General features: G+C 42.2%; 2 protein-coding genes across 8 annotated transcripts in view; one reads left to right on the forward strand and one right to left on the reverse strand.

Annotated features, from left to right (window-relative positions):
- The window catches only part of LOC134228053 (uncharacterized), a 229,213-nt gene that overhangs the window by 169,351 nt on the left and 43,736 nt on the right, over positions 1-16,126 (forward strand). The window lies entirely within an intron of this gene.
- On the reverse strand, positions 2,066-5,675 carry LOC134228055 (uncharacterized). Its single transcript, XM_062709821.1, has 3 exons — positions 4,944-5,675; positions 2,759-3,819; positions 2,066-2,688 (listed from the first exon to the last, which is right to left on the reverse strand). The coding sequence occupies exons 2-3, from the start codon at positions 3,749-3,751 to the stop codon at positions 2,209-2,211; spliced, it is 1,473 nt and encodes a 490-aa protein (XP_062565805.1). The 5' UTR covers positions 3,752-3,819; positions 4,944-5,675; the 3' UTR covers positions 2,066-2,208.

Genomic DNA, 16,126 nt, shown 5'->3' on the forward strand with positions numbered 1-16,126 from the left:
GTTGAGGTATTTAACGTCAGTTCAACGTCGAAGCTCAATATTTCAATTGAAAGAAGTTGTATGACGGTATTTACAGAGTCAATTTAATTCCTTATATATTGCATAATAGATCAATCTTCATTGCAGTAATGAAAGCATGAACATACGGATAAATATTATCACTTTAAAGTAACGGAGTAATCCAAGAGCTCTCTTTTTTCTTCCTTTGCTGACGTAGTAATCATTATCAGTACCTAGTATTGGGAAAAGTTAAATTCACAAATCTAATGCAATAGCCCGAGTTAAATTCCACCGGATTCATGGCTCACAGAATCGAATTGCCGAATTAATCAATGTAGGAGTTGTACGCTTCATGATGCATGGTTGTGCATTGTGCTAATGATGCGCACTACTCATGATCTAATTGCGACATCAGAAGATAAACAAAATAGACTTTTTTTCAAGCTATTGGTCAAAAGCATAATATAACTTGCAGTAACGCGGTGTTCCTCAATGCATATCATATTCTCCCAATTTAAAAGAAACTGACTTCACAATAAGACTTCACTGAGAAATCACAAAATAATCCGAATATTCTAAATTATATTAAGTATTTGAATAAAAAAAAGTCTGAATAAAAACGGCAGACCAACAAAGTGGACCGGAGCGAGCGCGCGCGCGCTCTTGTCCACTTTGTTGGTCTGCCGATTTTATTCGGCCTTTTGTGGTTTCGGCCTTTAGTGATTCGGCCTTATGTGATTTCGGCCTTTTGTGGTTTCGGCCTTTTGTGCATTCGGCCTTTTTTGCTTTCGGCCTTTTGTAATTCGGCCATTCGTGATTCGGCCTTTTGTGATTCGGCCTTTCGTAGTAGACCCACTATGACTGACTTTGAATCATCGAACGAAAATTTATCGGTATAGTCAAGGGCAAACGGTCAAACGCAGCTTGAAAAAACGCTTCGTGGACATCGGCCCTACAACTTCTTTGATTTCAAGCTTTTCAGCACAAATTTCATGCTGAATTTATGTTATGAACATTGCTAATAAAGAAATCAACTTCTTCCCTGCTCATATCGTCATACATATTTTGAGTTCAAGAAATTTTTGGATTTCGCAAATTTCTCAGAGCGAAGCTCGTTGAGATTGGATCGGATGGCGATCCAATACGATTTATTAACCATGTGTCTTGACCGCTGTTATGGCGGATCTTAAATACTGACATAGTGAGGATAATTCATTCTTAGTTTTGTGGTTTCAGGATCAATTTGCATCGGCAGTGTGGAGTTCAGAGATGCTTCACATGGTTCCTTCGATCCCAATTCCCAAACTTCTAGTTCGATTCTATATACCTACATGCATTCGCCATTTATCTCTATTCTTCGTAGAATTAGTGATTAGCAGCAAATGTAAAGTAGAACCGCATTCAATGATATAGTCCTTAATCCAAGTTCATGTCACTTGAAATTTGGCCAAGTGATTTTGCCCGTAATGCTGGGTAGACACCTTTACGTGGTGTGTTACGGGGTAAGATCTACCACGGTTACATTGCCAGCTACAGGCAAATCCTGACCCAACGATTACCTTCCTCATTATCCAACTCCGTGGTACTTATGAGGGTGTCGCTAAGTCGGTGGCCTCTCGTTAAGTAAGTACTACATCAACACTTCCTTCCTCTCCCTAGTTACGGTGAAGATGGGCGTGGCCAGGAGTAGTAATCCTCATGCTTTTGTTATTTTTGTTTGAGACTGGAATCAAGGACCACTCCCCTTCTTGATTTCTGATAGCATTCTAGATAAGGATCTCAAAAGTAAAACATGAGTATCACTAGTGTCCAATCTACGAATTACACCGTAACAATGCTAATGCTAATGCTAATGCTTGAAATTTGGCCAAGTGATCGCAAATGACCGAATTTAACCGTCAGCGCGGAAACAAATGAAAAAAATAATATTTAAATAACCAACCAAACAAGCAATTGTATTTATTCTCTAAAAGTTGTTACTTATGTTTGATAATGTTCAGATATATTTAAAACTGCTTGATATGGTTTGGACATCAAAATTGAAACTCGGCTCTGTTATAGTGATTTGAAGATAGAGTGTCACAGTTTATTTGATATGTAGCGATATTTTGTTTCCATTTCCACGAATTCCATGCGCTAATAAACTTTTGATTATTTATACCCTGTTTGATTGTGTCATTTTGCTGGGAATAGTTTGATATTTTTGGTTTAGATAATCTCCTCTTCGGCGTGGCACATTTTCCTGTGCTTGTGAACGAAGTAATAGCTCGGGAACTTGCTGCCGCACGTCTTACACGGATAGTACTGCACATTCATATCCAGAGGTTTGACCTCCCGCTTCGGTCCCGGCGTTTCAAATCTCGGCCCTGCCAGCTCCTTATCGCCTCCTTCGACTGTTGATTCCGCTGTCGACTGACTGGCAGCCCCGGTCGAGTCTAAGCTCAAAGGAATCAGGTGGCGCTTGGCATGCTTCTGGTAGCAATACTGGGACTTGAAGGTGTGCTTGCAGTAGACACAGTTGTACATTTCGCCACCACTCGCCGCTGCCGTAGCCGAGATCGTACTTTGCTGCGAGCTTTGCGATTGGTTGTTGTCCTGACTGTTTTCGTCCTTGTTGCTGCTAACGCAGGAATAACTTTCGCCCAGCGTGGTAAAGCTCTGCTTGCGCTCGTTGATGTTTCGCACCATCTGCAGGAAGGAACGAAAGGATATTCGATTTTATTAAGGATATGAGTTATTTTCGAACGGGTTTAATTACCTGTTGGTGGAATGAGGAGCTCATGTAGCGGGAATGTGCTTTCGAGTCATCTGGTGGGGGCGCGATGCTGTTATTGCTGTTTAATCCGTAGCTGTCATTGAGGACTCTGCGGAAGCGAACCGGTCCATCGCAGCTTGCAATATCGATGATTACACCTCTCTCCGTTTGGACTTTGGAGTCCTTGGCGGTGTTGTTGGAATTCGTAACAACAGATTCCGATTTATTGGAGCTACTACGTTTTAGTGATTTTGATTGTCGCTTCTGGTTTGATTCCTTTGGGGATTTGTCGTCCACATCTGCACGGTGGCCTCGTTCTGCGACCAAAGCAGAATTTTCGGTTAGCACAGCTATTTTTGCATTCCCCGGAGGTGGCGATGAATTTTCCGCATTCTCAACTATTACTGTCGGTGTGCCAACAACAACGGACGAAAGACTTTTAAATGGGGTGTGAGTGCTGGGGAGTAGGATGTGTGATGTAGGAGGTGCAATGAAATTGAGTCCAATTCCGGTGGCTTTGCTTGCGATTGGTCGCACTACTTTTCCTGTTTCGGGTAGTTCTGGCTTTAGTTTGAGGCCTGTGGAGGGGCTGACCGCAGAAGGTAGGGCATTGAGTCCTCCGAAATAATTCTCCGTTTGGGTTGCGGATAAGAACGAACGGCACAGTTCCAGCGCCCTTGGCATGTGAAGTATATGAGTGGCGAGCAGAACGCCGAATATGTTTTCAATATTCAAATCTAAAAAACCGGTGTACATGTAGGTAAGCAGTGGGGTGAATTGTTCTGCGGTCACATTGGGGACATATATTTGAATGGTATCGACCGTTGCGTTTCCTGTTGAGCTGTCCGAACGAATGGCTGCCCGCAGATAGCCACTGTGGACGGAAACCAGTGCACTATGTGCGGCATACCGTGTGAACGGTGGTGGGCCAACTTCTATGATTGTATCTGGCGGCAGGCTCGTCGTGGGAGGCGCTAACCAGTTTGTGAACATCATGGTTCTTTTGTGGGCTTTGTAGGTGTATGTACTGCAAGTTTTAAAAACGCATAACGTTACAGACAGTTCTAGGAAAAAATAGAAAAGAATAGGAATAATGATGAATTCATCGGTTTGTGCGTTTTTTGATACATTATATATATGGATCCATTTTTTGTCCTATTTCCATCCCATCAAAAACAAAGCAATGAAAAAAAAATTGGTTTGTTTCTTATTTTTGTATTTTTTTCACGCGTGTTAGCTAAAAGAAGCGACGAGATTGGTGCTGTATTTCTTTGTTTTGCGATGAGATGAATATATGTTCAGTGAGATGGAAAAATTAAATTTCATATTTTTTGAGAATTGAGTCTAAAGATATGTTTTTAAAGAGTTCTCAGTATCTTCATGTGTTTAAGTTACGGCTTCTTTGGTATACAAATTCATTGAAACTATTTCTTATTCGAAACCTTTTTCCTTTAAAATAAGTCGACGGCCTATTTGATACTGGTATGATTTTCTATTTCACTGCCATTTTGCTTTTCATTTTTTAGTTTTTGGTATGATGCATTATTTCGATTATTATTGGGGCTCTCTTTAGCCGTGCGGTAAGACGCGCGGCTACAAAGCAAGACCATGCTGAGGGTGGCTGGGTTCGATTCCCGGTGCCGGTCTAGGCAATTTTCGGATTGGAAATTGTCTCAACTTCCCTGGGCATAAAAGTATCATCGTGTTAGCCTCATGATATACGAATGCAAAAATGGTAATCTGGCTTAGACACCTCGCAGTTAATAACTGTGGAAGTGCTTAATGAACACTAAGCTGCGAGGCGGCTCTGTCCCAGTGTGGGGATGTAATACCAATAAGAAGAAGAAGATGATGCATTATTATTAACAACTATTGGTATTAAAAAATGTGGATGATTCCCAACTATTGATTACTGCTCAGGCACTTTCAATTGAAAACCTATTCGTATTATCGTTTCAATATGATTTTATGCGCTACAATTAATTAACTTTAATTAAACCATATATCGTTGAACTGCACTACGCTCAACTCTCGAGCTTATACGGTCTAAGTGTTCTTAAATTTGTGTCACCTCAATTGAAAATTATCCCCCCTTGTGGTGGAATTTCCAAATAATTAAAATCCTGATCCATTTTCTGCTAATTTAATTGTAAAGCACCACATTTTTTATCCTCTGGCCCAACTTTACCTTGGTTTCAGGGACACCCATTATATTTGCATGAGCGTTGTTCAGCGCGGCCACAGCGATTTCCACCGACCGAATTATCCATCGGTCTGCCGCAAACAGGCAGAGTTCACAGTTTTTCCGGAATCCAAATTCCCTGAGGTCACCAAAATCGAATGCAAACCACAATTATTATTCGCGCGCGCGGGTTCGATCGGGTAAATTGAATTAAATTTCACATGTTCACTAAATCCAGCGCTAGGGAACTTTTCGTTGCTGTTGTTGTTGCCTTGTTGTTCATAGAATCTAAAACAAATTATGTTTCAACGTCATTCTTGCACAACCAACGCCACAGCACTACACAATCAATTGCAATCCCATCCGATGATGAAAAATAATCCGTTTGAAAATCCTTCGCATCAACCAACGAAGCCGCAAAGCAATCAAAATTGACGATCTGTTAATTATTCCGTGTAATCTAATTGCCTGACGTGTAATCAAATTTCAAGCAATCCAATAGATGCTCGAAGCCGCCCCTTTTCTTCTCCTTCGATAGACTTGTGCGTCGCCCCTTAAGATGTTCGGTCACGTTACCAACAAGTCTTCCTGCACTTGTAACTGCACAGATTTTCGGTGTCCACCCACCGTTGCGCCAAAAGCGGTGTGAATCGTGTAACGTTATTTAAGCGAATGAATGCAGTCGGAATCATATTTCATGCTGCCAACAGTCGGAGCATGGTGTTGATCTGACCAATTTCCCGCGTGCTCTGCTGTGCGGTTTCCTGCACTTATGCGAGGGAGGAAAAACTCTCTCACATAAATCGTCGTACGCGGTAGATCCTTTATTGCGCTCTTGTGTTCTCTCCCAAACGGCAGCCAGCGTTTGCTTTGCAATCCTATAGCTCCTGTTATTTGAATTGTTTATCCTTTTTGTGGGATGATGCTGATGATGCGCGGTTTTATGTCCCTCATGGAATGCAGACGCGGAACCAATTGAATCGTTGATTGATGCGGATCACTCATAACAAAGAAATTAGAGAAGTGAGGTATTAAAAGGCAATTTGGGAAATTGTATTGGATGGGCATGGGTGTCCCCTCTGCTCACACCAGAAAGAGGAGATTGATGCAATTGGTTCTAATTGATGTGTTCACAGTTTCGGTGGGATTTTTGAAAGATTAGTTTATGTTATTGTTCCGTTTTTTCTGCATAAAAACAATGTTATTTTAGAAGTTTGTTTTCGAACCGATTCTCAATAAAAATACGAGAAAAGCAATTAAAATCGTTGGTGATTTAGCTGAATTGACATCACATTGCTAAACCCTACCGTAATTGACAAGCAAATGAATTTCTATTTTATTCTCATTGCAGTGTATCAAACTCTCCAAAAAATATGTGCAATTTTTTTTAAACAGCAATATCTATTGAACAAAGCATAGTTTCCCAAAGTGGAGGGTCGCGACCCATCATCTTTGGGAAGCAATGGAACAAAGCATTTAAATATAAAATTTAGCTACGTTTGTCCATATAACAGCGGGGCTTATCCTGAGGTGCATGTTCTTGAAAGTTTTGCACATTATTGGACTAAATTTCTATTTCTATCCACTGTTTGAAGGAAGACTCTGTACCAGACCAACGCCGATCGCGCATAGTGAGTGGCATAATAACAGGATAACGAACCTGGTCATAACAGTGTCTCGCCTCCATCAGACCGCATGAAAGGCAGAAGGCGGATTTGGAGGCACTCGTCTCGTTAGGCCCTTTGTCCCTTCGTTCAACCTGCCTTACAATCTACCTTTGACGAAAGTTAGTATGTAGGGCTAGGCGAAGAATCAAAGAGATCGCACAGAGGTGGGCAGGTATGAACGGCACTTAACGTTCAAAGCTGCGAAACTGGTCCTTCTCAAGGCCATTAGTAGGAATAAAATAGTGTGTTTCGGCAGCCTATGTCAGAGTGCCAATGCTAATCTTTAGGACGAGGCCTACAGGACAGTAATGCAAAAAATTAAAGGAGACTCTCCGAATTGTTCCCGGCGAGGTTTAAGTACATTGTCGAGGTGCTCTTCCCGTCTCAAGTTCCTGGTCTCTAGCACACCAAAAGCGCAAGTACGACAGAAATGGCACGGATGACGAACTAATAGTTGTTTGCGGTGGCCAAATCCCTAGATACCAACTAATTTCCAGGGCCCGAAAGAGTGGCAAACCTTGCTCTAAAGCAATGATAGGCGGTTTTCCCCAAAATTGCTTCTCACACAATAAAAATAAGATTTTTTCATATAAGTTGTATATGGACGAAACCTTATAAATATATCTATCAGCTGAGGTTATTAAAACGGATATTGTTGTGCGTTGACTAATCTGATTGGATCTCCATACATTTCGCAAACTCGTCAAAGCAGCCCTAGCCTTCTTGATCCGTGCTCCTAAGTCGATTGGTTCCACCGTTCGACGCTAACTGGCTGCCAAGATATTGAAAGTTATCGACCTTCTCCTCTTCTTGCTCAACTACCGTAAAGTTGGAGCGGTTGTTAGTGTTTACATCAAACGATTCGGTCTTGTTGAAGTTGATGTTGATGTTGAAGTTGAAGTTGCAGAACACGTGTTCCGTTGTTTCCTCTAAACCTGCGCACACCGGACACTCGGGCGAGGCCGAGTTCTGTAGCAGTTAATACGCAGGGCCGTGCCTCAAGCTGGCCCCCATACCTCAGTATGGACAGAGCAACGCTAGCCAGAAGCTTGCGCTTGCTGGCATAAACCGCAGAGCTATTGGACATCATCCGGGACAATGCCACTATAACTGTGGAGGCACGCTTGCAGGCGTAATTGACGTGGCTACCAGAGGTGAGCTTATCGTCGATCATTACCCCCAAGAGTTTGATGGAGTGTTCAGAGGTGACCGTGCAGTTGCCTGCCCTTATCACCGCTTGTTGCAACCACCCCAGTCTTGTGGTGAACCAGTTTTAACTTCCTGGAACTCATCCACTCCTCCACAATTGCGATCGCGTGGGCTGCAGTCAACTCCACCTCTTCGATCGATTCGCCGTAGACCTCCAGCGTAATATCGTCTGCGAAGCCGACGATTACCACGCCTACCGGGAACTTCAACCTCAAGACACCGTCGTACATGACGTTCCATAACACCGTACCCAGTATGGAACCTTGCGGCACCCCTGTGTCGTATACCAGTACTCGATTCTGGAAGTAGCTTCCGAGAATTTTGTACAGGTACTCGGGAATTCCAAGACGCAGGAGCGCATCTGCAATAGCTGCCCAACTGGCACTATTGAAAGCATTCCTCACGTCGAGAGTCACTACTGCACAATAGCGAACTCTCCTCCTCTTACGCTGGATACCTATCTCCGCGGATTTGGTAACCGACAAGATAGCGTCTACGGTCGACTTACCCTTTCGGAAGCCAAACTGGTTACTCGATAGATCATGATCTTCTCGAGCACCTTCCCCGCCGTATCAAGCAGGCATATTGGTCTATATGCCGACGGATCCCCCGGTGGTTTTTCCGCATTTGGCAATAGGACCAAGCTCTGCCTTCTCCATGCTTCAGGGAAGACTCCCTCGTCCAGGCATCTCTGCATGACAGATCTGAACATCTCGGGAGCCTCAGTAATGACCGCTTTGATGGCCAGGTTCGGAATACCATCCGGTCCTGGCGCCTTACCTACACTAAGGGGCTGTGCAATCCCCGCAAGTTCCACCACAGTTACTCTTCCCTCGTCGGCCACCCTGGCCCCTGGCAGCTCCACAAAGGGAGGCCAGGGACTTGAGTCGTGACGTGGGAAGAGCCACGCGATGATCCTCTCCAGCATCTCTGGAGATCGCTCTGTAGGGGCCATCGCCCCACGTGTCTTGGCCATTACGACCCTATAGGTGTCACCCCATGGATTCGCGTTGGCATTTTGACACAGGCCCTCGAAGCAGGCTTTTTTGCTTGATCTAATCTCACTCTTCAGAGCGGCTCTAGCAGCCACGAACGCCACCCGTCGTTCAACACGCTCCTCTTCTGTGCGTGCTCGCTGCATCCGCCTCCTCACTTGCCACTCTTGCCAAGATTTAAAAAAAACTTACTCTTGCTCACTGACTCATTCCTACTCAATTGCTCATTCATACCACTCACTCACTTTTACTCACTCACTCACTCTTAGTCGGTCGTTTTATCTTACTCATTTAATCACTCGCTCCCTCTTACTCGCTTACTCACTTTTACTCACTCACTTACTCTTGCTCACTCAATCACTCTTATTTACTCGCTCACTCACGTTTACTCACACATTCATTCTCTAATACTCGTTAATTCACTCTTACTCACTCTCACTCACTCATTAACGCTTACTCACTCACTCTTATTCGCTCGCTCTTACTCATCCTCTGAGACCACACTTTATCCAGAATCCGATGCTTTTGCTACAGCGTCCAAGGAACAACTTCAACCTTGTTGCCCTTGTAGCCACGCCGACGCTGACCACAAATGCCTCCGACTCTCTGCATTGTGCATGAGAACGTGATCTCCCCCTACCCTTCAGGACTCTTGAAGGGTGATTATGAAGCACGTTTTCATTCACAATGCAGAGAGTCGGAGGCATTTGCGGTTAATGGTTAATGGTTAAGCCGTCTCCTTCTTCAGTGGGACAAAAGTCTCCACTACTGCTCTGCGATCGATTCCAATTAGGTCGATGTCGTCCGCAAAGTCCAGGAGCATATGATAGTGCGTTCCTCTGCACGCTAGACCTCCTAATAGCACCCTCGAGTGCAATGTTGAACAATAAATTCGAAAGTGCATCACCCTGCTTCAGTCCATCTAAGGTCACAAACGGGGTTGACACTTCGTCTGCAATCCGAATACTTGATTTCGAGCCATCCAGCGTTGCACGTATCAGTCTAATCAGTTTCGGACATTATCAACCACAGCTCATTTCAAATCAATGAACATGGTGATGGTGAGTCTGCAAGTTGTACTCCTGAAATTTATCAAGGATCATCCGCAGGCTAAACATCTAATCCGTCGACATGTAAGGACTCCTCAAACGGCCTCAGTCTGTTAAACAGGATACGCGACAAAATTTTGTACGTCGAGTTCAGAAGGCTGATCCTTCTGTAATTGGCACTGTGCTCTTTCTTATAGATTGAGCATATGAGGCCGTCCAACCTGCCGGCAGGCATTCTCCATCCTCCCATATTTTCTGGATAATATGGTTGATCAGTTCAATCAAAGGTAATTGCCTATTTCCGGGGATTAAACCACCCAACTTGGACGTTAATTTACAATGTTATGAAAACTCATATGTGAATATGTACGTTATGTGGAAGATATTGATTTGGAAAATGTATTGGAGGTAACCACTTTCCCTTCAGTTGATCAATTGATGCAGCTGCTCACTTCCGTGTTTGAAAAACTCGACCAGGATCTCGACCTTCCCAGCATCTTTACTGTTTTTCAGCTCGTTTAGAGCCTTCTTTACCTCGTCCAGCGTTGGTGATTCCACAGCTTGTCCATCCTGCTCCTTAATACAACTTCATTTTCACCGTTCAACAAATCTTCGAAGTGCTCCTTTTCGGAAATCGAGCAGAAATCGAGTTTATCGAGCGAAAATATTTGTTCAACAATCTGTTGACATCACCAGATCCGGTGACATCTCCTATCCGCTCGTCCAGCTTCTGGTGGTACTGTTCAGCAACTCCTTCAACTGACAAGCGTTGGATATTGAAACGCATCATTCTGTTGTTTCGTAAATTCGTGACGCTGGAAAGTCGCGCTCGAATTTTTGCAACTATAAGGTAGTGGACCTTTGAAGGACCTTACATCTATAACATCCGAGAAATGTCATCCGTCGATCAGCACGTAGTCTATCTGTGAGCAATTCTTACGTGCGAAGCAGGTGCAGAACTAGTAAGAGGGGTAAAATACGACATACTTCAGTGGGCTGGACACTTAGTGCGAATGTCGGAAGTAAGAATAGAATAGTATTGTTTCGAGCTTTACAGTTCTGTCGGATATTGCTTTTACACGAAAAATTTGAATACTCAAACATTCGTATCGGCACAAGAGCAATAATTACTCACGTAGAGAGGCAATTCGAAACTACCGGATGCCATTGCAAAGTGGTTTGTCTTTGAGATCGATAACCTTGTGTGAGATCATTTCAATGTTATTTGATGTCAAGCCGAGAGCAACTGTTGATAAATAATATTGACAGATGTCAAGTCGTCGAACTTTTATGATTTTTTTTGGGGAATTCATAACTATTCGGTACAACTTACAATTTTTTACGAAATGGGCAAAATCATTATAACCACAAACGCATGTAAAATAAAATAATCAATTGATTAGTTTGCTTTACCGATTTCGAGAGCTGTCTCTATTTACAAATTGATAATTCCTATTGGAATTTTTCGAATTGTCAGCAAAACCTACACCGGAAAGCAAGGATGATTCGGATTGCATTTGTCCACACGCTGCAGAACGTTGTTGTGGGCCTTGCTCGTTAATATTTACCCAGTCGGCGTCCTACTGGCAGGAAGTGGAAACTAAACGTGCGTGCAGCCTCAATCGCACGTAGAACAATGTGGGATCCCATCTGCTAATACCTCGGCATATCACTCATCGCAATATGCCAAATTGAAGGCCGAAAATTGTATTATCATCAATACTGGAGTCCTATTGGCAGGATGCAGATGGTGCAGGGATATCCTTTGCGTTGCCTATTGCAGCCGAAATTCATACTGTTTCTCATTTTCGCGAAAACAGCAGTGCAGTTCCGTTTCATTTTGCTTGCATCGTTGCGGCAAAACCGCATCATGATGATAATTCAATAAACATCGAGATTAGCGTTCATTATTTACTTCAATTTGATTGCGCCTGCATCGACAGAACCGAATCCTATTTCGGGATAGCTTTGCCAAAATCCGGCCATCGCATCCGGCTGGTGAAAATTGCATAACGAGTGATGATTACCGGGACGTACGCTACTTTTCATCCTGTCCGTTCGCGTCCCATTGTTGTTTGCACAGAAAGCAGGTATCTACCCATCTAATCAGATATGGTATTTGCATTTTGTAAAATGGGACACGCTTCGGTTACTGTTCAGAGAGAAAAAAAATCAATTTATTATTCAAATATAATTACAATAATTTCAATGGTTATCAAACAATAAATAATTGATGCAAATTGCCTCCTGCATGCCACTCCAAGGCGCCTTTATATCTACGATCCTGCTGGAATCATACCTACGAGGTGCAATTGGAACGCGTGACAATCAGACAGCTTACAATTATAGTGTAGTCGGCTGATATCGCTTCCACATAATTACAGTCCTAGCATCATGACCAATGAGTGCAACACAACAAAGAAAAAACTTGTGTAGGATGTACGTCTAGCTAGATAGAGACAATTGGTTTATAATTAAATTAACAATTTGCCAAGAGCCTAGTAACGTGTTCCGTTAGCAGGAGTTCTTTTGTGAAGCCTATTTTATTCATTCATTTATGGCTTTATAGCTAAATAACTTCTCCGAATATTTTGCTCTCTCGATATTTTGCAGAATAGGCAACATAGTTCATGCTATCATCCCACCCTACGATTCCCATCTCAATTAACCAATAATTCCAAACTCGCCAATCCTTACGATTGGTGCCAACAATGAAAACGATTACCCCAAAAACGAAACGCCCATCTTCCTTGCGAACCCTGTGCCTTTTGATCAGTCGGATCATGTAAATCGTTTCACTTGTCACATGGTTCCACCGAACGAGAAACATCTCTTTCTACCGGTCCCCAGTGGCCGAAACAAATTGGATGGTTCGCCCCACTATTACTGCTGCGAAATCGAGCGTATCCAAATCTCAGAGGATGTTTAACGTGTCCAACAGTTGAAACCCACCGTTTTTACAAAGCTCAAGCAGCCAGCCATCATCTGTCGGAACTAAGGATTACAGCAAGCCGGAAAGGTTCCCCGATGAAAGAGCACAAAGCCAAAGTAAATGAAAATATTGCCATCGGTTCGGTTCGGATCGGTCGCGAGATGTGTAATACGTCGGGGACTCCGCTCAGACGACACAATCCCAACTTCTGTGGTACTGGCCGGGAGGGGGGAGAAAGGGAGCAAGAGATACAACCCACCCACTCACAGTCAATGTGGCTTCCTTGTTCTCCTGGCAGCAGATGGAGTGGATTGCGAAGCTGCAGGAAAAACTCCCGTTGCGTTTGCCTGAGCACCCACCAGTCGGTGCAGCGGAGAGGAGGACACAAGAAAAATTCAGATGGATTTTTTCTCTGATATTTGAATATATTAAAATTTAATGCAATTATACTAATTTGTAGATTTTACGTGTAAGGCCTCTCGAAAAAAAAGGTTAAAATGGATTTGTGTGATTGAATTGCACGTAAATTTAATGGAACACAATGGAGTTACGAAAATGCGAAAAGCATCAGTTCATATTTTCGGATCGTCGTGTGATGGTTTTGAGGCATTTGCATTGGCGAGGGACGTTTTCAGGAGGCAGAAGGGGCCGAAAGGGGGAAAGTTAGTGTTCGTAAATTTCATACAAAATTCTTAGAAAGTTAAAAACGGTATTCTTCGAAATTTCTCAAATGTTTTTGATTGCGCGGTGCCATGTCGCCGATATTTTTGCATCCGTGTGCCGCTGTTGAAAATCTATCCTGCCGCTGGTTTAAATTGGCAGGGGTCTCCAGTAGCCTTGCGAGCAAAGGCGTAGGATTGCCACTCCTGAGATGCCGAGTTCGATTGTCGGTTCGGTCTAGGATGTTTTCGGTTTGGAAACTTTCTCGACTCCCTGGGCTGGGCATAGTGTATCCATTGTACTTGCCACACAAGATACATACTCATGCAATGGCGGGCATAAAAAAGCTTTCAATTAATAACTGAGGAAATGCTAATAGAATACTAAGTTGAAAAGCAGGCCAAGTTCCAGTAGTCAGTGAAGTCCCAACAACGTCAAACTACATTTTTATGTAAAAGTTTAAAAAAATAATACAAATCTTGTTTGTTTGGTTGAAAATGGGCATGAAACTTTATTCATTTTGCTTATTGAAATGGAGAGGTGGCACTTTGAATCTAAAATACTTTTGAAAATAGTGAACAGATCTAATGTACGCTACACCATATTGAATGAAAAATTGAAAAACACAATAGGGCTTCAAACAAAACTACTTACACTGTAAAACATATCCTTTTTACCGGTCCGTAGCACCAAATGTTCTCCTTAGCTTTGCATTCGAAGGAATCCTATTTTCTGGACTCCGTGGGACGTCCGCAGCATTCAGCAAGAAGCCGTCGAAACGCTCCGATCAGGTCTGAACTGTCCAAGTAGATCGCTTTCTTTTCGCTGGTATTACACCCCCAACTAAAACATTGCCGTCTAATAGCTTAGCTTAGCGTTGCGTTGGAAACGGAGTATTTAGTAGATTGCATAAAGGTTGCTGACATGTATGTCTTCTTCAACCTTACACGAATTGCTTATGGAAAGCTATTTGAAAGTTGATAGCAATTCAATTGAAGGTTCAAAGTGACAAAGCATGAACACTTTCATTGCCGGCCACGTTCACCTTCTCCTTTACAAGGCAAAGGGAAGGAATTGACAATATGACAGCTTCTTGATAAGAAGATAGCGACTCAAAGTTTGGAGGGATGTTGTTTTGGAATCATCACTAGAAGCAAGTTATAGCAGAATATATTTAAGACGTACCAAGTAGCAAAGAAAGTCATTGTCACTCCGTTCCCTTCCAAAAAATACTAGAACGTCAATAAATAATAACAATAATGGCGATGATATAAGTATAATAATATAAATGTTGCTATTATAAAGATTAGTCAATTTAAAGTGTGTTTCATAGAAACATGGGGCCTTCTTAAGCCTTCTTCAGCAAGACCATGATGCAGGTGGCTGGGTTCGATTCCCGGTTTGGTCTAGGAAATTCGCTTGTCTTTATCCCCTGGGGGATAAAAATATCATCATGTTAGCCTCATGATACAGGAATGACAAAATGGTAACTTGGTATAGAAAGCTCGCAGTTAATGATAAAATTGTAAAGTGTTGAATAAATATTAGGCTGCGAGGCGGCATAAGAAGAAGAAGTTGTATAGAAAATGTTTCAAAATCAATTTATTTATTTATTTATTTATTTATTTATTATTATATAGACCTCACTTACTCAACAGAAAATTTAGTTTAGAATCGAAAAGTAGCATTACCAACAGTCAGACAAAAGACAAAATCTCCTTCAACTGACGACGACACCCTTGTAGATTTGATCCTTGGAAGAAGTCCGCTCCGGCCTTCATTTGAATAAATGATAAGGACTAAACGTAACTAAGATAAATCTGCACTGTTTGAGATCTTTTGGATGCCTGGAACGGGCCTTCTTTTATCTTGGCATGCCTAGTTCTGATCACAAGCCGAATGCACTGCAAAAGATGTATGTATTAAAAAAATGTATTAAAAAATACTAAACAACTAAGGATTTTTCAAAATTATCTGCATAATTTTCTGAATTATTCCTGGCGGATTGTCCAAGATGAGTCCCTGAAAGAGCTCCTGGAGGAATTTCCGAAGGATTCTTTATGAAATTCCTGAAAGGATTTTCAAAAAAAAAAATGGAGAATTTTTGAAACAGTTGACGAATCAATTCCGAATGGATTTTCCAAGAGGAATTTTCCAAGGAACTTCTAAAGGTATTCACAAAAAAATCCTAAAAGAATTTTAAAAGGATTTCTGCCAAAATTAGTTTTCAAATAAATTTCTGAATAAAGTTGTTAAAAGAAATTCTCTAGGAATGGCCAATTTCCAAAGAAAGCGCTGGAAGAATCTCCTTCAGGAATTCCAGAAATAATTTCCGATGAAATTCCTGAAGAAATTTATTAAAATTTACCTAGAAATTTCCACATTTTCTGGATTTTTTTTATGATTATCTGAAAGCATTCTTTAATGTGTTTTACGTAAAGAAATTTCCGAATGAATCTAATCTAAAAAAATCTCAAGAAATTTTCGAACGTATTTTCAACATAAGCATAAGTACTTCAACGATAGTGGCGCTGTAGCTTTTTTTAGATCCAGAAAAAGCACACCGACAATTCTTACGTGTATCCATAGCGTCGTAGATGTCATCTACTAAGTCATTGGCTGCTGTCAAAGTACTCGAGCCGGAAGAATCCTGTGAGCCTATCCACAAGAACTTTCT

Source organism: Armigeres subalbatus, chromosome 3, assembly GCF_024139115.2.
Source record: "Armigeres subalbatus isolate Guangzhou_Male chromosome 3, GZ_Asu_2, whole genome shotgun sequence".
NCBI classification, from domain to species: Eukaryota; Metazoa; Arthropoda; class Insecta; order Diptera; family Culicidae; genus Armigeres; species Armigeres subalbatus.

What these genes read in the sequence shown, in the direction of transcription:
- LOC134228055 (XM_062709821.1), bottom strand. Translation starts at nt 3,751, where the DNA reads ATGATGTTCACAAACTGGTTAGCGCCTCCCACGACGAGCCTGCCGCCA. An exon ending in GCTCCTCATTCCACCAACAG is followed by an intron (nt 2,689 to 2,758) that starts GTAATTAAACCC and finishes TCCTTCCTGCAG; the next exon opens with ATGGTGCGAAACATCAACGA.